The following is a 22,739-nucleotide window of genomic DNA, read 5'->3' as shown; positions in this document are numbered from 1 at the left end:
TCCCCTTGTGAGTGAAATCTTCAAAGTCGGTGGGTTCCAATACTTTGATTGCAGCATGGTTGAAATACATAATTATTGGAGGAACAGATGTTTCATAAGTCTCTTTTTGATTTTGATAATAATCATGATGATAGAATAACCCCAGGCCTTCATACAAAGTGTTTTTGGCAGTTTGAAGTTCTAGTGCTTTAAGCCTTAAGTTTGCAACAATTGAATAGATGATGACAACATTAACTATAATTGTACATTGACTAGACATTTTGAAATAATTGTTTTATGTGAATATTCAAGTTCCAATCATTAGTTACTAGACTATTACTGTAAATGTGGAAATGTTCGCGGTGGTTGTAATTTTGCGGTAGGGAGAAAATAGAGTGTTTGCAGTGATTTAATTTCGCGTTTGAGACAAGGGGGTAGGAGGGCAAAAAGTTTTGCGGCGTTTTTAAGTTCACGGAGAAGTGCTCACCGGGAAAACTGCGAACATAAAACCACCGCGAACATTTCTGCATTTACAGTAACGTGTACCCGGCTATTCTGAGTGATCACTGGATGGATTCCAGTCTATTGAAAAACCTGGATTAGAGACAATTTGTTTGAGACCTTGACATAGCTGACCTATCCAGCTGGTATTTATCTGCCAATCTAGTTCAATTACAGCACAGTCATTATGTAGCGGCATCCCTTTTTACTTGCCCCTCTCCTGTTATAGCTTCAATGTCATCCCGTGGCACAGTAGATCTATCTGGGTTGTCTCCAGCTTTGAACTTATTTTCCGTCCCACTCATTGTTTGGGAGCCCATATTTTCAGTAGCGTGTGTCTGTGTGTGTGTCTGTTGGTGAACATTAGGTAACTCAAGAACGGCTGTATGGATTGGTTTCATATTTGGTGTGATGGTAGGGTCTGACAAAAACTGGAAATGGTTAGATTTTGGGACCCCTAGTGGCTTCCCTAGGTACTGCAGCTTAACTTCTGCTTTTGATATCTTGTGTTCTGGACATGCTATGGTGACGATTTTTTGGTGGTAGATAGCTCTTGTTTTCGGAAAAAAGTCACATAAGTTTGGTCCCCCTAGTGGCTAGTTCAGGAATAGCAGGGGCATTTTTGTAAAAAATTTCTTAATAGGGTAACTCAAGAAGGGATTAGCGGATTGTTGCTTAATCTGTTATTTCAAGCTTCTAAAAATACAGTCGTGAAGTTCAGCTTTTTGAACAGACAGGGTGAAATTTTTGTCCTTTTCGCAACGAAAAGTTTGAAGGACGGATCCTGGGGACAGCCACAAGATCTTCCCCTGTACAAGATGTACAAGACCACACGTACATGTGTATGATACATGTAGGACAGATAACACACTAGAGGCGGATTCACCGAGTACACGTGATGTTTGAACGTCTGGCAAGGACAGAACCGCAAGGTTTCCCCATCCATTTGTACGGGACTTTTGCAACCAATTAGCATCACTTTAACAGAGAGACAGATACAGACTGTTTTGTAGTAGACTATTGGAGGTTACTATAAATTCATTAATTTTCACGGGGACTTCTTATCAATTTTGTGGTAGAAGGGAAAAGGTTTTTTTTTCAAACTATTTTAACTTCATGATACAATACTGTAGCAGAAAAACACACATTTGCGGTCTTATGGTTTTGATTAAGCTCTGTGAATATTTGAAACTTTACCGTATCATGAGGGACAACAAAACTTTTCAGGTATGTTTGCCATATGGAGTGACATATGTTGAGAATCACACGTTGTCAAAACAACTTCAAGCTTCTTCTATCAAAGAATAGCTTCTACATTTCACAATTGATTGCAAACTAAACTCTTACTATTTATTATCAGTAGTTGGTCAAGAAATACTGATTCAGAAGCTCTTTGTTTGCAGAAATTTTGTGGCAAAACCATTATGATATTGCCTGGCTGTGGATCCATACCACTAACTTTGCATGTAGAAAGTGGGTAAGTTAGGGTAAATCTCCGTTAGGTATCACTCCACAGCCTGTAAAAGTGATGGAAACCCGAGCTGTAGTGTTTGGGGCGAAGTCTGCCGACCTTGGACTGCGGCCGGGAAGGTACAGGAAGAGCCTTACTTTCCTCGTCACTTGTATCATTTAGTTGAACCTGCACCCTTCCGCATCACAAGTAGGCGTGACTCCACCAACCTCCGACACTGGTAGGAAAGTGTGGGGTGGAATCACTGTAAATGCAGAAATGTTTGCGGTGGTTTTATGTTCGCGGTGAAGTCTTTACCGTGAACTTAAAACCACTGCAGTAAGTCGTTCCATTGTGTGACTGTAGCGCCCCTGTTGTTTCAAACGTGAACTCAAAACCATCGATTTTCTCCCTACCGTGAATTTAAAGCCTGCAAACATTTCTGCATTTACAGTACAACTTCCCAAACACTGCCGTCTACAAGACGTGTGTGTAACTCGACACCGGACGGAGGGCTGGGATGTACCATACACGGGCAGCCGGTGTTAGTTTAGCTAACATTGGATTTACTTGGTCAACTCTTCCTGAAGGGTGTTGCCACTGTTTGTCATCGTAGTGACTGTCTTTCCTAGAAAATGTTACGCTTGCTGGTCTAGCACGATCTTATGCATGGCTGTAACCCTTCTACAAAGTGTTGATTGTAAGTAAATGCAATTCTTTTTGGCATTGCTTTCAAGTTCAAATGTAGAATATTGTACTATTTGTCATCGTAGTGACTGTTTTTCCTAGAAAATGTTACGCTTGCTGTGATAGAACGGTCTTTATGCATGGCTGTAACCTTCCTACAAGTGTTGATTGTAAGTAAATGCAATTCTTTTTGGCATTGCTTTCAAGTTCAAATGTAGAATATTGTTACTGTACTATTTGTCATCGTAGTGACTGTTTTTCCTAGAAAATGTTACGCTTGCTGTGATAGAACGGTCTTTATGCATGGCTGTAACCTTCCTACAAGTGTTGATTGTAAGTAAATGCAATTCTTTTTGGCATTGCTTTCAAGTTCAAATGTAGAATATTGTACTATTTGTCATCGTAGTGACTGTTTTTCCTAGAAAATGTTACGCTTGCTGTGATAGAACGGTCTTTTATAATGCATGGCTGTAACCTTCCTACAACTACAGTACAAGTGTTGATTGTGAGTAAATGCAATTCTTTTTGGGTTTGCTTTCAAGTTCAAATGTACATATTGTACTATTCGTCATCGTAGTGACTGTCTTTTCTAGAAAATGTAATGCTTGCTGTGTTGGCACCGTCTTAATGCACGGCAGCCGCTGTAAACCCTCTACAAGTGCAACAGTTACTGTTGACTATATGAGTAGATGCTATTCTTTGTTGCTTTGCTTTGAAGTTCAAATGTACAAATTTGTTAACAAGAAAAGCTCAATAACAAGGCAGATAAGTATGGTACATTTCGTTGGAAATCGCTATCAGTTTTGTTCACCGTGATTACAGAAAAAAAGTCAGGAATAACTGGTTCTAATCCGGGGAAGGGCATTCTGGTTGGAGTTGCAGTTGTCTTTCGGAAGGGACGTAAAATGGGGTCCTGTGTTGGAGGAGGTGCCTCAAGCACATTAAAATCCACTAACTGTTACAGCATCATTACTCAGATTTGTACCTACAGGCTGTACTTCAGATGAACATATAGGTTCCTATCTTTATATACTATATCATACATTCATAGTGCAATGTATGTGTTCAATTAGATGGCACAGCTTTAGAAAGGTTGGCATTATTCACAGTTAGTACTACGACAACACCACCGCTGCTGTGTACGAAGGATTTCCCCCTCACACGTTCCAAGGTCAAAGAATTTAGTGGAGCATTAGGGAGGATGTAGGGAGGTATGGTGGGCATGTGCGCAGTGTAGAGGTCACAGCGTTAACAAGCAGCCCCTCCGCAGCATGGTTCTTCGACAATGTGCGGTGATGAGGCAGTTTTAACGTTCAAGTATACTTCTTGTAATTGTGAAATTAAAGACAGCTGTGATTTGTTAAATGTACTGTAACTCTTTAAATGTTTGCAAACTGAAAACCGGATTTTAAAGTTTTTAGTAGTGTTCGTGTAACATGTGTCTCTGTCAACACGATAACTCAAGAAGGCCAAGATGGTTTGACTTCGTATTTAGTATGTGGGTAGGTCTTGATAAGACCTTGAGATGATCAGATTTTCGGCCTCCTAGCCCATTGTTATGGTACTGCAGCAGACGCTCTACTAATTTACTACTACTAGTATATCTTTTGATTGGAAGATGGTACAGTCACTGAATTTAAGTGGTAGATCTTGTTCACAGGAAGAAGTGACATAGGTTTGAGCCCCCTATCAGCTTGTTTTAAAACTAGTACTGCAAGGGGATTTTTGTTAAAAGGTTTGATAGAGGATAACAAAATTGCTTACTTAGCACACCGCTATCTTAAATTTAAAACACCGCGAACAAGTCCTTTTCCCTCCCCCTGCAAAATAAAGTCCCCGCAAACTTAAATCATTTTACAGTACTGTGCTGAAGTTGAAGCATCATATCCGTAAGAGAGACATAGTGCTACAATGGTGTATCTAAAGTTTGGTATAACAATCATAAAAGTAGCAGCGTGTACACGAACACGTTATCACTGTAAGTTACAGGTTTCCAGGCAAACTTAAATCACAGTACTGTGTTGAATTTGAATACATCATATGCATAAGAGACGTAGTGCTACAATGGTGTGTCCAAAGTTTGGTATAACTTATTCATAAAAGCAGCTGCATATACACGTACACGAACAATTGTTATTACAATAACGTACAGGTCGTAAATTGAAATCACAGTACTGTGTTAAATTTGAATACATCATATGCGTAAGAGACATACATTGTAGTGCCACAATGGTTTATCTTAATAAGTTTGATATCATTTATAAGTTATTCATAAAAGGAACAGCGTACAAGAACACGTTATTACAGTAACTGTTACTTATACTTATAGGTCCCCAAGGCATGCAAACTTAAATCACAGTACTGTGTTGAATTTCAATACATGATATTTGAGGAGACGTTACATAGTGCTACATGTACATGTACAATCGCATCTAAAGTTAACTATAACTTATTCATAAAAGGAACACCGCGTACACGTACGCGAACACGTTATAACAGTAAGTTACAGGTCCCCACGCGAGGGGTAATGGCCTCATACATTAATAAAGTCGACAGTCTGCTAGCGTGCTGTTTATGAATTGGAAATTGTCAGGACAGTTGGACCAGACATTGGAAACAGCACCAGACTAGCATTTTAACATCGCGGTCAGAACCTCTAAGGCAACTTCAAATAAGTTAGCTGTTTCTCATACTTCATAAGAATAATTTTGAAGCAATCAGATGAAAATAATGATTTAGAAAAAAGGTTATGTTGTAACATTTAAAGACTCTTATTCTTTTCGTTTGTCAGCTTGTATTTTGTATATTTCCTTTTTCAATTCTTTAGTTTATTAAGTTCCAGTGTAACTCATCACTGTAAATTGATTTATTTTTTGGGGGACTTAATTCCATGCCACATGTACAATGTTTAGTACTGGGCTAACTAAGCACTTGAAAATGTATATTGACACAAAACATGGCATGCTTGGGGAGTACAAACATTTTTCTTTCATTATGTTTCGCCAACGAAACATATTGTTTTTGTCAGGTTTCTTCTTCTCCTTCTTCTTCTCCTTCTTCTCCTGTCAAATCTTCAAATCGCTTCTTCTCGGTCGTCCGTCGATCAAATTAGCTGAAATTTGGTATGCAGGTAGAGTACGTGTATACCCCTAGACCCTTTTAAAAATTTTTTGATATAAGTTTTTAAAATGATTTTATGGAGGTTTTTTGGTCATTTTCAGACAAAAGTCGCACATGATGGCCTCCAGTGCCATGGTGTTGAAACCTGAGGACCTGAAATTTGGTTCAGTTGTGCATTGGATATTTGCCCAAAGGACCCCATTATTTTTTTTGGCATACACTACTTCAAAATGATTTATTTTGCAATTTTTTGATGCAATTTTTGGTTATTTTCTGTCGGGGCCAGCAAGAACTAGGTCATACTGTAACATAAGCCCTCCTACACTTACCATGTCTGGGACTTAAAACCAAGCAGATGTCAGGGGGTACCTCTACTAATGGTATTACAGAAAGTTATATTATGTTACATGGTACGGATGTTATATTTGAGATGTAGGTACCTATAGGAAAGGTGACTACACCTGACAATTACTTATGCTAATGAGGACCTCATTCGCATAATGTATGCATAAAGTTGTATGTCCCTTACCGTAAATGCTGCGGATGTCATCTTTGAGATGTAGGTACCTTTAGGAAAGGTACCTACACCTGGCCATAAATTATGCTAATGAGGACCTCATTTGCATGATTTATGCGTAAACTTGTAATTCCCTTACCGGAAAAGCTGCAGATGTCAGATTTGACATGTACGTACCGTTAGCGAAGGTGATCACACCTGGCCATGAATTATGCTAATGAGGACCTAATTTGCATAATTCATGCATAAACTTGTAATTCCCTTACCGTGACAGCTGCGGGTGTCATCGTTAAGATGTAGGTACCATTAGGAAAGGTGAATGCACCTGGCCAAAAATTATGCAGAAACTTGGATTTGCCCAGGAGTTATTTTGGGACAGCCCACTTCTTGCATGAGGAGTATGGGCGAAACATCCTGAATTTGCTCTTAAAGCAAATGACGGCCAGTCTAGTTAGATACTGAGATATCAGTTTCCTTATTAAACTCTCACTGTACTCTATTCCACAAATCTAATTGATAATCATAACTGTTATGAAGCACACACCCCAAGTTAATAATATGCAACATGCCCACATGTTATGATTCCATCTGCAACTTAGTAGTACAAAAAGCAATATTTTAGAAAAGAACTGTGCTCTATTCCACTTGTAATTGATAATCATAACTGTTATGAAGCACACACCTCGAGCTAACAATGTGCAACGCGCCCACATGTTATGATTCCATCTGCAACTTAGTAGTACAAAAAGCAATATTTACCTTCGCCGAGAAGGTTATGCAGAGGGTAGCGTTTGTGTGTATGTATGTGTGTATGTGTGTATGTAATGTACAGCATAACTCGAGAAGGCTTGGATGGATTGTCTTGATATTTGGTAGGTGGGTAGGTCTTGATGAGACTAGAAAATGATTAGATTTTGGGTCCCCTAGCGGCTTGTTATGGTACTGCAGCGGAACTTCCTGTTTTGATATCTCGTGTTCTGGACATGCTATGAAACTGATTTTTTTTATGGTAGATAGCTCTTTGGACAGAGAGTAAGTGGTATGGGTTTGGGCCCCCTAGCGTCATTTTTGGAACTGCAGGAGCAGGTTTTGCATCTGACTTTGAAAGGGAATAACTAAAGAAGGGCTTGATGGATGGCAATGATTTTTGGTAAGTAGATAGCTTGAGTGATGATGAACATGATTAGATACTTTTTATGCAAATCAGTATCTAATTTGCATAATTAATGAGGAAAGTTTATACATCCGCCAAATTCCATGATAGGACTCTGAAACATGTGACATATGTAAGTGAGGAAGAGAGAAATACTAATTGATATGAACTATGTAAATGAAGACCTCATTTGCATAATCAATGAGAAAATACTATAACTCAAGATGGCCTTGATGGATGGTCATGATTTTTGGTATGTCGATAGCTTGTGTGATGCTTAGAATGATTGGCCGATAATTATGCAAATCAGATTCTAATTTGCATAATTAATGAAGAAACTTTAAAAATCTGCTTTGTGCCATGATATGACTATTCAAATTGTAACTGAGGAAGAGAGGAATGTTGAAGATAGAAGATATGCAAATGTGGGCCTAATTTGCATACTTAAATGAGAAACTACTATAATTCCATACTGGTAAATGACGGAAATTTCATGCATTTAATACTTTTTTTGTGGCATCGGGAATTTATGTGAATGTGAACATCGTTGAATCAAATTATGCTGATAAGGTCTCATTTGCATAATTGATGATCAATATTAGCATCACCTTCTTTGTTAAGCTCATACTTTGTTAAGCTCATACTTTGGACATGTCATATTTTAAGACAATCAACTGGTATGATTTATAATTGATGAGAAACACTCCTAATACGTCAGTCACAATGGTTAAAATCATTTGGCGAAGGTATGAGGTCGTGGAACTCTAGTTTAGAAAAGAACTGTGCTCTATTCCACTTGTAATTGATAATCATAACTGTTTTGAAGCACACACCTCGAGCTAACAATGTGCAACGCGCCCACATGTTATGATTCCATCTGCAACTTAGTAGTACAAAAAGCAATATTTTAGAAAAGAACTGTGCTCTATTCCACTTGTAATTGATAATCATAACTGTTTTGAAGCACACACCTCGAGCTAACAATGTGCAACGCGCCCACATGTTATGATTCCATCTGCAACTTAGTAGTACAAAAAGCAATATTTTAGAAAAGAACTGTGCTCTATTCCACTTGTAATTGATAATCATAACTGTTATGAAGCACACACCTCGAGCTAACAATGTGCAACGCGCCCACATGTTATCATTCCATCTGCAACTTAGTAGTACAAAAAGCAATATTTTAGAAAAGAACTGTGCTCTATTCCACTTGTAATTGATAATCATAACTGTTATGAAGCACACACCTCGAGCTAACAATGTGCAACGTGCCCACATGTTATGATTTTTGATTCCATATTTCAAGAAAAGTACTGTACTCTGTTCCACTTGTTATTGATAATCATAACTGTTATGAAGCACACACCTCGAGCTAACAATGTGCAACGTGCCCACATGTTATGATTTTTGATTCCATATTTCAAGAAAAGTACTGTACTCTATTCCACTTGTTATTGATAATCATAACTGTTATTAATAACACACCTCGAGCTAACAATGTGCAACGTACACACTTGTTATGATTTTCGATTCCATATTTTAAGAAAAGTACTGTACTCTATTCCACTTGTAATTGATAATCATAACTGTTATGAAGCACACACCTCGAGCTAACAATGTGCAACATGCCCACATGTTATGATTCCATATTTTTAAAAAAGTGCTGTACTCTGTTCCACTTGTTATTGATAATCATAACTGTTATGAAGCACGCACCTCAGCTAACAATGTGCAACGTGCCCACATGTTATGATTTTTGATTCCATATTTTAAGAAAAGTACTGTCCTCTATTCCACTTGTAATTGATAATCATAACTGTTATGAAGCACACACCTCAAGCTAACAATGTACAACGTGCCCACATGTTATGATTTTTGATTCCATATTTTAAGAAAAGTACTGTACTCTATTCCACTTGTAATTGATAATCATAACTGTTATGAATAACACACCCCGAGTTAATAATGTGCAACATGCCCACATGTTATGATTCCATCTGCAACTTAGTAGTACAAAAAGAAATATTTTAGAAAAGAACTGTGCTCTATTCCACTTGTTATTGATAATCATAACTGTTATGAAGCACGCACCTCGAGCTAACAATGTGCAACGCGCCCACATGTTATGATTCCCTACGTCACTGTCATGCATCATTAACCACTCCTGATGAGAAGATGTGATTGCACCACTGATGCATTACTATCTCTCCTAATGAACTCCCCCACGGCAAGCCTCGCAGTCCCAATTAAGTACCTTTGTACGCAGAATTACGCGCCAAGAGAGAACGGGGATTCTGGTCACGGTTGCGTACGCGTGCGGCGCGTGTTTTTGGTCCCGCATGCGATTTCTCAAAACAACGGGGGATTGTAATATTGTTTAATATGATGCTATATGACAGATGATGTTTATAGGTATTCAAGTTGACAATTATCCCTTATACTTTATAGAAGGGTACACATTTATGATTATGAACATCATAGAGCCATAAACGCAACATAAACAATATCCTGCCATGTTAAATGAAATTATAGATAACAACTAATAATCAAAATTGATATATCCCTCTCCTACCCTCTATATATTTATTTAGTTGTTAATTTTGTATTCCCTGGAATTTATTTAATTTTTATCATCATTTGATTTTGAGGGATTTTCAAAGGGCACGGCAGGCATACATTATGTAAACATAGTAGTATAGTAGTTTAGTAAAATAATTAACTGCCAAAATAATTAATAATGGATAGATAAACAAATATACAAGCTTTGATGTTTCTTCACATTAACTTTCTTCATAAAAAAATTTAAAAGTTTTCCCCTCTTAAAGCAAAGATAATGGAACAGTCCTTATTTGTTTAACGACATTTGGAGTGTTGTCACATTATGATATATGCCTTAGACTGAGCCTGCCCTGATCATGACGTATGGTACATCCCGGGATGCGAATAAAGCTCGGGTCCTTCGAGTGTACGCGCTGGATAATCTGATTTTCAACTGGGCATTAATTCTGGATGTGTTACTGTAATTAGTGTAAATGCAGAAATGTTCGCAGTGATTTTATGTTCGCGGTTTTTGCGGTGAACTCTTCACTGCAAACTCAAAACTGCCGCAAAAAGTTGTTCCATTGTGTGACCGTAGCGCTACTATCGTCTCAAACGCCTACTCAAAACCACAGCGAATACTCCATTTTCTCCCTACTGTGAAATTAAAACCCCGCAAACATTTCTGCATTTACAGTACATTACCAGTCGAGACCATTTCAAATCCCCCACACAAAAGGAACGGCTCGGGTATCCGTTAGCCTGTTATCGCTTTCTAACACCTGGAATTCTAACTAGCCGGTGGCGAATTTGTGTGGTCCATTACGTGCCACGATCCTAATTGACGATGCCAGTGCGCGTGCTGTCACTCTCGCACCTCGTATTCATTGCCACTCCGTAGGGTGTAATTTGCGCGAAGATGATAGCGATATTCGGTAAATTGTGATCGATGATTTATGTCATTGTTTTTGACTCCGTGAGACCGTTAGCTGAGACACGCTATCTTTTCTTTCCATATTTACAATGCATGATGTCTAGTTCCTGTAGTTGTTAGGCTGTTCGAGTTTAGAGCATTTTTTTTGCTGCAATATGCTGTCATTGCAGTGTACACTGGATGCGCGAAGATAGCGATATTCCGTAAATTGTGATGGATAATTTATGGCATTGTTTTCGACTCCATGAGACCGTTAACTGAGAAGCCCTATCTTCTCTTTTCCTTCCTTACAGATTCTGCAAGACAAGTAATAGTTCTTAGCTGTTAGAGTTTGTAGAGTTTTCTGCTGCAATATGCCACATCGTTACAGAGTATACTGCATGCGCAAAGATAGCGATATTCCGTAAATTGTGACGATTTATGGCATTGTTTTCGACTCTGCAAGACTGTTAACTGAGACGCACTATCTTGTATTTCGCTTACAGATTCCGCATGATGGCAAGTTCTTGTAGTTAGCTGTTAAAGTGTTTTTTGCTGTCATTGTAGCGTATGCTGGATGCCCGAAGATAGCACTATTCCTGTAAATTGTGACTGGTGATTTATGGCATTGTTTTTGACATTTTGCATTTTTATATGACTTTGTCTTTTACTGTAAACTAAGACGCAATATCTTCTTGTTTTTCCTTACAGAACCCGCATGATGATGACAAGTTCCCATAGTTGTTAGCTGTTAGAGTTTAGAGAGAGTTTTTTTGCTGCAATATGCTGTCGTTGGAAAGTACGCTGGATGTGCGGAGCATTGACGAGCCCAGAGGACACTGCTGTGCCATCTGCTACCACCCCTTCTCGCGAGACGGGCTCTTCGTGCCGAGGAATCTGAGCTGCGGACATTCCTACTGCACAGGTAAGGATGATAATGGCAGGGGAGAAGATACTTTGATGTACACCTGAGCCCACCTGTACATACTGCATGTAATGACATGAATTGTTGACCTCCTAGAAATTCCTGTTAAAGTGCTTAATGTCTATCATTCAGTTATTAAGCCCCCCTCTCATTGGACCCGCGGCACGCTGGCGGCGGCACTGCGTTCTATACTGAATTTGTGTTACCCTTGACTTTATAATGGGAATATGACATTCAAAACGTACAAGTATGACCAAAAAGACAACAAAACACACAAAGCTTAAAGGTTTGTTTTTGTCGATGAAATCAGCCGCAGCGACGGCGCCAGCGCGCCGCGGGTCCAGTGAGAGGGGGGCTTAAGTTTTTAGCTTGTACAATGCAACGTTATCATTGTAAAGCCAGCATGCTTAGCGAGTTCAATGACAATGACTTCTTTGTACTGTATCATTTATTTATAAATGATTATTAGGATACACAGATTAGTACATGTCATGTATTTCGATAAGGAGTTCCAGTAATTTTTTCACTAGGATAATTTAGAGATTCTTTTTTCACAACCAGTAAAGTCTCACCAGTGCTGACGTTTCTCCAATAGGAAAATGTTCTACCAACCTGATTAAATTATTTTCGGAAATTCTTTCCCTACTTTACCATTACATTAGATTAATTGAGAAGAGTAAGGGTGATCCAGTGTGCTTGGCTAAATTATGTGTTTACTAAGCAAGCCATAGCAAAGCCATATTGTACTACTAGCTAACGAAAAAGCATCACTTCAACCAGAGAGAAAAGAAAGAAAGGTCTCCTGGATAGCATGTTACTTCATTACCAGGGCTTCCCTGAAAAGTAGTGCTCAGACATTGTGGGAGCTACAAAAAATGGCCCAAAAACCTCCAAGAAATTTTTTAAAGGCCAGTTTTTAAAAAACGCATGGGGGTATTTGCAATCTTTACCTCCATACCAAAGTTCAGGTCTTTTGGCCACAAAATGACGGAGTTGAATCGATTTTAAGATTTGGCAAAGAAGAACATGTCATTGAGCAAAAACAGTACATTTCCTTCTACCCTTACCTCTGGTATGGGGAGTGAAATTTTAAGTAGATACATTTTTTTATTATCTCCATGAAAAATTGAGATATAGCTTTGGGTGTGTCTGTCTGTTTGTGTTTCCGCACTCCTCTAGTCAGCATAACTCAAGAGCCTCTAGATGGATAACAATGATATTTGGTATGTGGGCGGGTGTTGTGAAGCCGAAATTCAAGGTCCATTTTGGGCCGTAGCAGAACTTCAATTATTGTATCTTTTGACATGGACGTGCTGTGGTCCTGATTTTTTGGAGGCAGATAGCTTGTGATGTAATAAAGAAGTGGTGACTAGGTTTGGACCCCCTAGCAGCTTGCTCTGGAACTGCAGGGGCGTAATTGTGAAAATCTTCTAAGGAGAATACTGAACAAAGGAAAAACTGAATTTTCCATGATATTTTTATATCTGTGTTTTTTAGAATGTCTTGTTAAGCTGGTGAACCATGGACAGAGGGGACACATCTGCTGTCCCACCTGTAAGACCACCACCAAGATCCCGGGACTGGCCAACGACGCCACCAGACTACCCAAGAACTTTGGCGTCTTGGAGATCCTGGCAGGGGAGGAGGACAAGTATGGACGGACGCTGGGCATACAACCGGTGAGTAGACTTTCTGTAATTACAGGTTTACGTAGTAAAACCTTTGTTGGAACCGTTGGCTTTTGTGGAGGCTGCCATATTGAATTGTTACGTCACAGGGTCGCCATGTTGGGTGTGGCCATTCTATTGGGAGGGGTGTTTTTTTTGGGTCGCTAATGTTGGGTGTGACCATTTTGAGGGAGGGTTGTTTTTTCTTACTAGTTTCCAAGCAGATGTTCTGAGGAAAAATCATCTTGTTCTCTCTTTTTTCAACAAATCAGCACACAACTATCACACATTCAACTCAAATGAAAATAAAAATTCAATACCAATTCATATTTTATAAAAAAACTCTGTAATCGTTAAATTAACAATAGCAAACCTGAAGTATATGTAGCACAATTGACTCTAGTTTACCTTTGCAAATAAGACTATTTTGGACAGTGTTTGTCTGTCTGTCTGTTGGTTGGTCACCAAGATAACTCAAGAAAAGCTGGATGGATTGGTTTCATATTTGGTGTTTTGGTTGTTGAAAAAACTGGAAACGATTAGATTTCAGGCCCTTCTTTGGTACTGCAGCAGAGCTTTTGATTTTGATATTCTGGTGTTCCGGGCTATATATGGTCATGATTTTTCACCGTTAGGGGGGAAGCCGTGACGTAGGTTTAGGCCCCATTGCTATACTTGATTGTAGTTCAGATCTGTTTCTCAGTTTTAATTTAGCTATATTTCATCCTATTCTAGCTCAGGTTCACTCCTCTTGATTGCTTGGAGGCTAGTTTTAGTAACAGTAAAGTTTAACTTCAAGTAAAATTCTATATTGTCATCAAAATAGATTGTTTGGTCTTTAGTCTGCTCAGAGGATACTGGATGCCTGAAAAATATATAACAGTTTCTGTAAAATCTTTTTTTTTTTTCGGGGATAGAAGAGAATTAAGGAATGTTTTTGCTGTGTTTTTATGTTCGCATTTGAAACAATTCTATCAATACAATATTATGATACATTGGAAAATAATGCATACTTGGCGTGTCATGATTTTGCATAGAGGTCACCACAAAAACCACGAAAATGAAACCACTTTCAAGATTTAGAGTTCCTCCCCCATAATGTACAGTATATAAATTAAGAACTCATTAAAGTAAATCACATCGATTACAGTCCGTGATTACTGACTTGCCATTCTGCTGATTGTGCCAGCCTTTGTGCAATCAAGCGTCGCTGTATTATTTAGTTGTAGAAGCAATTACGATCTATTGATTCAGTAGAAAGATAATTGCTGCAGACGGTTTTATTTTTGCACTTTTCACAGTGCCTTTCCGCAACAAAATTATATCACTGCGAGTACATGTTTTTTTGTGCTACAGTATATTGTTTCAACTGCAACAAATAAAAACAATTCAAAAACCTCCTTTTTACTCCTTCTGCCGAATTAAAACCCAGCAAAAATAAAATGAATTTACAGTAGATGTGAAAATATTCAAATTTTCCTCTGAAATCTTTTCAGAGTTTAAAGTCCACCGCAGCAGAGTACAAACTTTTGCAACACATTTTTACATCTGAATTCAAATTAGATTGAATGTTTTGTGAACTAAAGTGAGTTCTGATTGACCTTGCAGCTACTTTGCTCCGAGAAGCGAAAAATCAATTTCTCAGGCAGATAATCCGATTGCGCGGCGTACATGAAGTATGATCGCTCGGCGCATCCTCGAGGTCACGTTGTCGAATCCGTTATGAAGACAAATTTACACATAAAGCGATGAAGTTGACGCTCCCAAGTTGCCGCCTCATTCCAAGTGTTCAAAAGAAACGTGCCTCTTGCGGAGCAAGCGAAGTGAATCTGCGTTATTCCTTCTAAACGAGATCGATATTTCTCCGCCATATGCCAGAAAGTGTCCTTTGTGTATCGTCAAAACCTCTCAAAGTACGAACCACTCAGAAGGATGGAGCTCGGGGGCTATTTGCGCTCCCCGGCTTGGAAAACGGTGTTTATGACTGTACGAGAAAGCGCTATCATCACTGTATGGCCATAGCGTAATGGATTCATTTGAACCAGGCCTGGCCTTCAAGTCAGGAATGTATCTAGTTGATGGAGAAGAATTGCCCAAAGCATCGCCATAAAAGCAAGATGGCTTCTAGTCCTTCACTCTCAATTGTGCCACGTACTGAATGATTTATAGTTTGCCCAGCGCATCTATTTTTTCTGTTATGATAAATGCAAAGAGCCTTCATTTCAGAGCGTTTGCCTAAATGGATGTGGTTACAAAGGCAAGTTGGGGGCAGCAAGGCAGCATGGAAGACCCTGTTTACCCTTAAATTTTCATACATGAACACTTTTTCAGTAGTCCATAAGTACGTGGACAATGATATTCCCCCAATGGCAAAATGGCGTGCTTGCGGAATTGTACGTTATTAGCTCGCATTACTCGCGGTTGAGTTGTACAAAGTGCGCGTCTCACGAAGCGGTAAAAATACATGAATTTCGTGAGTCGAGGGCAGGGACTTGCTCCGCACGATGTTGTTTTAAACATCGGTATGGGTTGTGGAGAAACAAAACTTGAGCTTCAGTGAAAGGACAAAAGTAAGTTGTCTGAAGAAGTAATAGCCAGTTGTTGAAGACAAGCTTCAACCAATTGATATGATGCAAGGAAATTGATTTTTAGATGCAAAACAGCAACAGAAGTTCTGTAACCAATTTTTATTGTGATTTACCACATTTGTGGAAGGATTCAGTGTCATAAAATGTGACCATCACCTTTTCAAGAAGACTGTAAGGTTCGATTTATGCACTCCGGGAAGGCCTACTCTTTTCGAGAAGTGTGGTGGGTTCTTAAAAGTGCTAGAGGTGTGGCTCTCCTCAAACACTGGACCTCCGCTTTACATTCTACCCGAAATAACATCCCTAACGAAAGCTACTCATTTTCACCTGAGCTGAGGGAGGAAATAGGTGTAAAGTTCTTTTCCCAAGGGCACAACATTGGAGCCTTCCAGAGATTCGAACCCTAAACCTTCAGATTCTATTGTCAACAACCCAAACCAGAAGACCACCTTTCCACCAATTTGTGTGGGCCCAGGTAGCCTGCAGCAGTATGGAAGGAGGGGTCCCCAGAAAGTGCGAAACGGAATGAAATGGAACGAACTAGAAAATGCGGCAAAAACGTTGTATTTAATATTATCAAATAGATCCAAGAAATAAAACAATGTTATATTATTTATTTACCACTCACTTCTGTATTCAAAATGCTTCCTGTTCCAGTCTACTGTGAATGTTACAACGTTCCTTATATTTCGCTATCTACTGGTATTTCATTTCATAATGTTACATAAAAAAATATTATGTTGTTTCGTTCCATTTCGTTCCATTTCGTTCAATTTTGCTCTTTCTGGGGACCACTGGGGAGGATTGGTCTGTCAGACAGGTTCAGGGATAGATTTTTCATCAGTCATGGAGTCATGGGTCTGTACATGTTCTGGGGTACACCAGGACTAATCAATGACCATCCGTGCAAACTCTTGTAGTCTGTGGGGAGAAACTACATTTAGCATTAAGCTTGGTTGGGCTAGGATGTCTGTGAATAAACCTTGTGTTCTGTGGGTGGATTCTTGGATGGTGTCCTGTGGAGTTGAGATGCAAATCGAGATCGGAAATGATGGAAAACCGTCTAAAAGTGCTGCCTCTTTGTTCATTTTCTTTAAAGCATGCTCTGTGTTCTTTTTTTTTACTGTGGGCACCCGTCAGTTGACTTTGTTTTTGACAGAAATCGCGACCAAGATCTCTGTCAGTGCAGGCAGGCCGTTGGGGATTCTACCAGTAGAAATCCGGATTTTGAATTCAAATCGGAGTCTTTACATTTTTCTGTGCATGCGGATGTTCACTTGAAAGACAGTCAGAACTTTTCAACTTCGATTCATGTCACTTTCGGTCAATGAGTTGACTTGAAACTCAGGATTTATAAATGGGATACCTCCCTAACACATTCCTAGCACCCCGATTGGATCTATGTCTATGAAGACTCCAATCGGGATTTACACCAGTCCTGTAGAATCAGCGACTCTGCCAGATTGAAATCTCTAACCTGACATATTGTGATATCTTAAGAACAAATCTTCTTCTCTTCTCTTCCAGTGTCTAGCGTGTGATGAGCACGAGAATGAACCGAAGAAAGTGTACTGTCTGTCGGACCAGGAGATCATCTGCATCTACTGCCAGGTGTACGGGAAACACAAGGGGCACGACTGCGCCCTGGTCAAGGACGTGGCAGCTGAGGAAAGACAGGTGAGAACGGATGGTTTATTCTTTATTTAAAGGCACCCAGAGCATTTTATGAGACTTGAAAACTGGAAATATTCTAGTTGCTGTAATCTTTAAATTATGAAATTGACATTTAATGCCACTGTTTACCACATCATGTTGCGTGTGCATTTCTTATCAAAAGTGCTCAAAAGCCGCACAAAAATAAGGTACATGGTGATCTTTTAGTTTCACGCGCCTAGTGTAAATAGACCGATACCATAGCCCCGACCACCTCCGTCAAAACGTAGAAATGCAAAATTAAAACATAAAAATGCAAATATTTGACGGACTTGCAGTCACGCTCTCATTGGTCTATTAGGGCTTGGATTTTCTATCAGTTCTCACCACACAACGACATCGTATCTTTGCTCATTTAATTTCGCGTGAATTCGATATGTAATGGTATAGTGTTATTGAAACTTATAATTACTATGTGTAGGAATGACTAGATATTTGAGTTTTTTAATTCAAGTTCCAAGCCTCATAAAATGCTCTGGATGCCTTTAATAAAGTTTTGTTGTCAGATAGGCTAACCTTTATTTCCCCCTCTCCCACTTTGTCATGAACTCTCTACCACCGCTAATAGTACATGTAGGTAACCTTATCTTCCCTTATCAGTGACCTAGTCTGTGAATACAGACTCTATCCATCACCTTACAGCCACAGACTGACAGTAATGTTGTTGTGATAACCATCTATAACTCTGGTGCTGTTACTTAACCTTCAGGCAGCTAAGGTAACCCATTGGCACCACATTTGCATTTATTATGGGGTTAATCCTAGAAAAATATGTTGTGTTTCAGGTTACAGTGCTGAAAATATTAGGGTTGGTAGGTAGGGATTCTGTTGGTTTTTTTTGGGTCGATGTGATCCAACGAATAATGCATGTATTTTAGCAATGGAAACTAGTATTTTCCACATCATATTGTAATTGATACAAATTTTTATGTCATACCTGGGCCATTAAAACGTTTGATACGGGTGTTCCGCATTGTGTGATAATTTTCCGTATCACACGGGATTCTACTTTTATTACACAGGCTTCCATAGAATATTTAGAAATGCATTTCGAGTGTGCCGGTTGTACCGCTGTCGAAAATTTGAATGCCGAATTCGAAGGTTGGAATCAAAGTTGTTACAATTTTTTTGTCCAAGGACACAAAACTCCCTCAACTTCTGGCACATTTTGCATTGAAATGTGTGTTTTTTCAGGTGGGTATGACATAAATAAAATACAACACGGTGTATTCCGCATCACCCTCGGTCCCGGCCCTCCCGCGGCGCGGGTCGTTCTGGCCTTCAGGTGTAGGGTGATACGACCCGCAGTCGGGCCGGTACCTCGGGCAATACGGAATACACCGTATTGTATCATACATTGCACCGGCACAAGTATACAAGGAGTCTGTTTTGGATCTCATCACTCAGACACCAGATTGAAACTTTTATGTACCTTGCCAGCAACCGACCGAAAAAAGAAAGGCTAGGGTCGGTAGGTTTTTGCTACGATCGGCCAGGTAACAGGAAACACAGCACATTTTTTTGAGGCCTTAGGCAGCAGGGAGTAGGTTTAAACACTCAGTCACACTCTTTCATCTAGCCTTGAAACTGAACAACTGGAATGTCATTGACCTAGAGGTTTGTGACGAGGTCTATCAATCAAAACCGCTGCCATGGTTATTGAGATGCTATCATGCCTCCTAAGTGAGTTGCAGTAATTTGTATGGGTCCAGATTGTATTACTAGATGTATTTGAAGTCCCAAGATCCCTATAAATCATGTGTCAGAGACTTGTCTAGTTGGTATCACACAGTTGATGGTATTATGAGAGATGTCGCCACAATCTACTACCGTAAAGCTTGAGATATTTGCTGTGCTTTTATTTTCTGTGATCCGCTGCAAAATCGTGACACTGGGAATATGCGTTTTTGTGCCACAGTATTGTTTCGGACGCAAACTAAAAAGAAATAAACCTCCTTTCGACTCACACTTCCGCAAAGTTAAATTACTGTGAAAAATTAATGAATTTACAGTACCAGGATTTTTGATGGGTTATGTCTAGGGGCAAGTTGTTTTGCATTTTTATGACCACCAGACTGTCAACGATGCATTCTTTTGTTTGTTCGGAACCTTGTTTCCTTGCTGTTTCAGTAGCAGGGTATGTTTTTACAAGGAGGGGTTGCTAGCCCTTCGCCTTTAAATTTAATGTGCTCAAGGCAGTCCTCCTCAAACTCGGGACCCCCATTTTCCATCCCTTCCTAAATACGAATGCCACCCCATGAACAGTGCATACTGAAACAAATTTATATTTTGAAATTGTGATAGCAGAGACTTTGATGAACAACTCTGCACCATAGTCTTCAACCAAGGGATCAGAATTCCGTGGACGGTCTTCAAGATCGGATATGTTCTTGATGAAATGCCCATTGACGAGTGCCGCCCCATGAACAGTGCATACTGAAACAAATTTATATTTTGAACTTGTGATAGCAGAGACTTTGATGAACAACTCTGCACCATAGTCTTCAACCAAGGGATCAGAATTCCGTGGACGGTCTTCAAGATCGGATACGTTCTTGATGAAATGCCCATTGACGAGTGCCGCCCCATGAACAGTGCATACTGAAACAAATTTATATTTTGAACTTGTGATAGCAGAGACTTTGATGAACAACTCTGCACCATAGTCTTCAACCAAGGGATCAGAATTCCGTGGACGGTCTTCAAGATCGGATACGTTCTTGATGAAATGCCCATTGACGAGTGCCGCCCCATGAACAGTGCATACTGAAACAAATTTATATTTTGAACTTGTGATAGCAGAGACTTTGATGAACAACTCTGCACCATAGTCTTCAACCAAGGGATCAGAATTCCGTGGACGGTCTTCAAGATCGGATACGCTCTTGCTGAAATGCCCACTGACGAGTGCCGCCCCATGAACAGTGCATACTGAAACAAATTTATATTTTGAAATTGTGATAGCAGAGACTTTTATGAACAACTCTCCACCATAGTCTTCTACCAAGGGATCAGAATTCCGTGGACGCTCTTCAATATCGGATACGTTCTTGATGAAATGCCCGAAAGGCAGGGTATAATAATGTCTGGGGTGCAAATCCTCCTGAAATGCCCATCCTAAGCCCTACTTGATCAGTAAAGGGATAATCAATAGGGCAGAATTAAGAAGCATGACGGCATCAAATGAATTTTCCTGAGACGTTGCCAGACCGTGACGCGTGGCAAGCTTCTTTTTTTTTTACAAACTGTTTGGCTGCAGATGCCATCGAGTGGCTAGGCAGGCAGGCCCGAAATCGAAAGATCCCAGGTTCGATTCCTGGAGTTCCTATCTAGACGTTGTGTCTTTGAGAAAGGCACTTTACACGACACTCCTTACTCCATGAATAAGACTCTCTGTACACAACCAAGTGATTTGTTTAACCGACATTTCGGTGACCATCTGTCACCTTCCTCAGGGCAATTCTGACTGGTTCACATTGAACTGCAACACAGGTGTTGCTGCTTATAGATGCATTCCCTGATGAAACTATTTACGGATTTCTCACTCCACCCAAGTGTAAAAATGGGTACCTGGCTTTGGTTTGGGAGGTAAAGGCCAATGGAAGGATGGGGATGGGCTCCACCTTCCAATATATACCATGCTCTAGACTCAGTGGATAACAACCCACTGCCCCTACGGCCTCAAGAAGGCCATGGGACTACCTTTAACTTTTCTTGGCTTTAAGTGAAAGATTGTCTAATATTGTAGCACGACAGGTGACACAAGTATCGTACAGTGTATGGATTTTTGACCTGTTCCATCAACATGGTCTATTGGGAGTACACTACCACTCAGCAGATTTGAATGAACTTGTAGATTAATTTTTCAAGCCCATTGGGACAGCGTATCGCCGAGTAGTTAGAAATGAATTATGAAGTATGCGTCCAAATTCACCTCCTGTTTTGGATAGCATATTCCTTCTTGCAAAATTGTTGTTTAGATTTTCAGTAGTATTCACAGTAAAAAATCTCGAACCAGTTTAGTAGCTTGCTGTAGAGCTTATCTTCCACTGGTCGTGACAGAGAAGACAGACGCTACATGTATGTACAGTATTTATAGGTTCATTGTACCCAGGAAATTCCTGTAGCTCTTTTAATTCAAACGAGCACAATGAACAGCGAACCATTGCTTGCTATCCGGGCCTAAGGATTGCAACCCTTTCCAGTAGCATACATGTTGGGTGAGCAACAGCAGCCGGGATTCGAACTCACGACCTCTTGGTTCAGAGACAGGCTCACTGACCACTGGATTACTCATGCGAAAATACATATTTAATACATGTATGTATTATAATTATGAAAACAGGAAAACAATTATGAAAATAGCAATATCCGGAATTAAGTAAAAGAAAATGTTTAGATTACTGAATACACATATTTACTTTATCAAAAAGAGTTTTTAAAAAGAACAGTTGGTTGAGTCCAGAAAGTATGGTATATTTTTATCCTACATTATGAGAATAGCATAATGATTTATGGAAAGGAAAACTCAAATAATCTCACACCAGCTGTGTTATACGAGGACACTGTCCCCTCGAGACAGTACATACTTCCTTTTCATCTTTTTCCAATATCTTGATATTGGAATATGACGGATTTGTGAGCGCCCTCCCATACCCTAGCCTTTAACCGAAATCTGATGCCGCCAATCTATGTATTGGATGGAAGGCTTCTCATTGTTTAATTCACAGATGCATAGATATAGATGTCCTGTTCTCCTCCTCTATATAATTATGTAATCCATATTTTTGCTGATATGTCATCCGGCTTATGATGTGACTTCAAGTTGATGGATTGCACCCCTCCAGCCTCCAACTTTGGTACGACCCTCTTTGATAAGGGTGCCCCAAAGCAAGGCCATACTATATTAACATCATGGCGACATTTCAGGATAATAAATGATTGCTGTCCAGTTATATGACATACGCCATTTGACTCTGCTATGATAC

The 22,739-nt window shown here is 39.6% G+C and overlaps 1 protein-coding gene across 2 annotated transcripts in view; it reads left to right on the top strand.

Moving 5' to 3' along the window:
* Positions 1-22,739, top strand: part of LOC136437436 (uncharacterized) — a 77,868-nt gene that overhangs the window by 30,575 nt on the left and 24,554 nt on the right. For both annotated transcript variants that reach the window (XM_066432051.1, XM_066432050.1), the window contains exons 2-4: positions 11,570-11,783; positions 13,281-13,462; positions 17,566-17,715. In XM_066432051.1, the coding sequence (XP_066288148.1) occupies positions 11,642-11,783; positions 13,281-13,462; positions 17,566-17,715 (474 nt within the window). In that variant the 5' untranslated portion in view covers positions 11,570-11,641. The remainder of the gene's footprint in view (positions 1-11,569; positions 11,784-13,280; positions 13,463-17,565; positions 17,716-22,739) is intronic.

This window comes from Branchiostoma lanceolatum, chromosome 6, assembly GCF_035083965.1.
Source record: "Branchiostoma lanceolatum isolate klBraLanc5 chromosome 6, klBraLanc5.hap2, whole genome shotgun sequence".
Lineage (NCBI taxonomy): Eukaryota > Metazoa > Chordata > Leptocardii > Amphioxiformes > Branchiostomatidae > Branchiostoma > Branchiostoma lanceolatum.
Note: the sequence above shows the minus strand (reverse complement) of the source record. Positions and strands in the feature narration are given on the sequence as shown.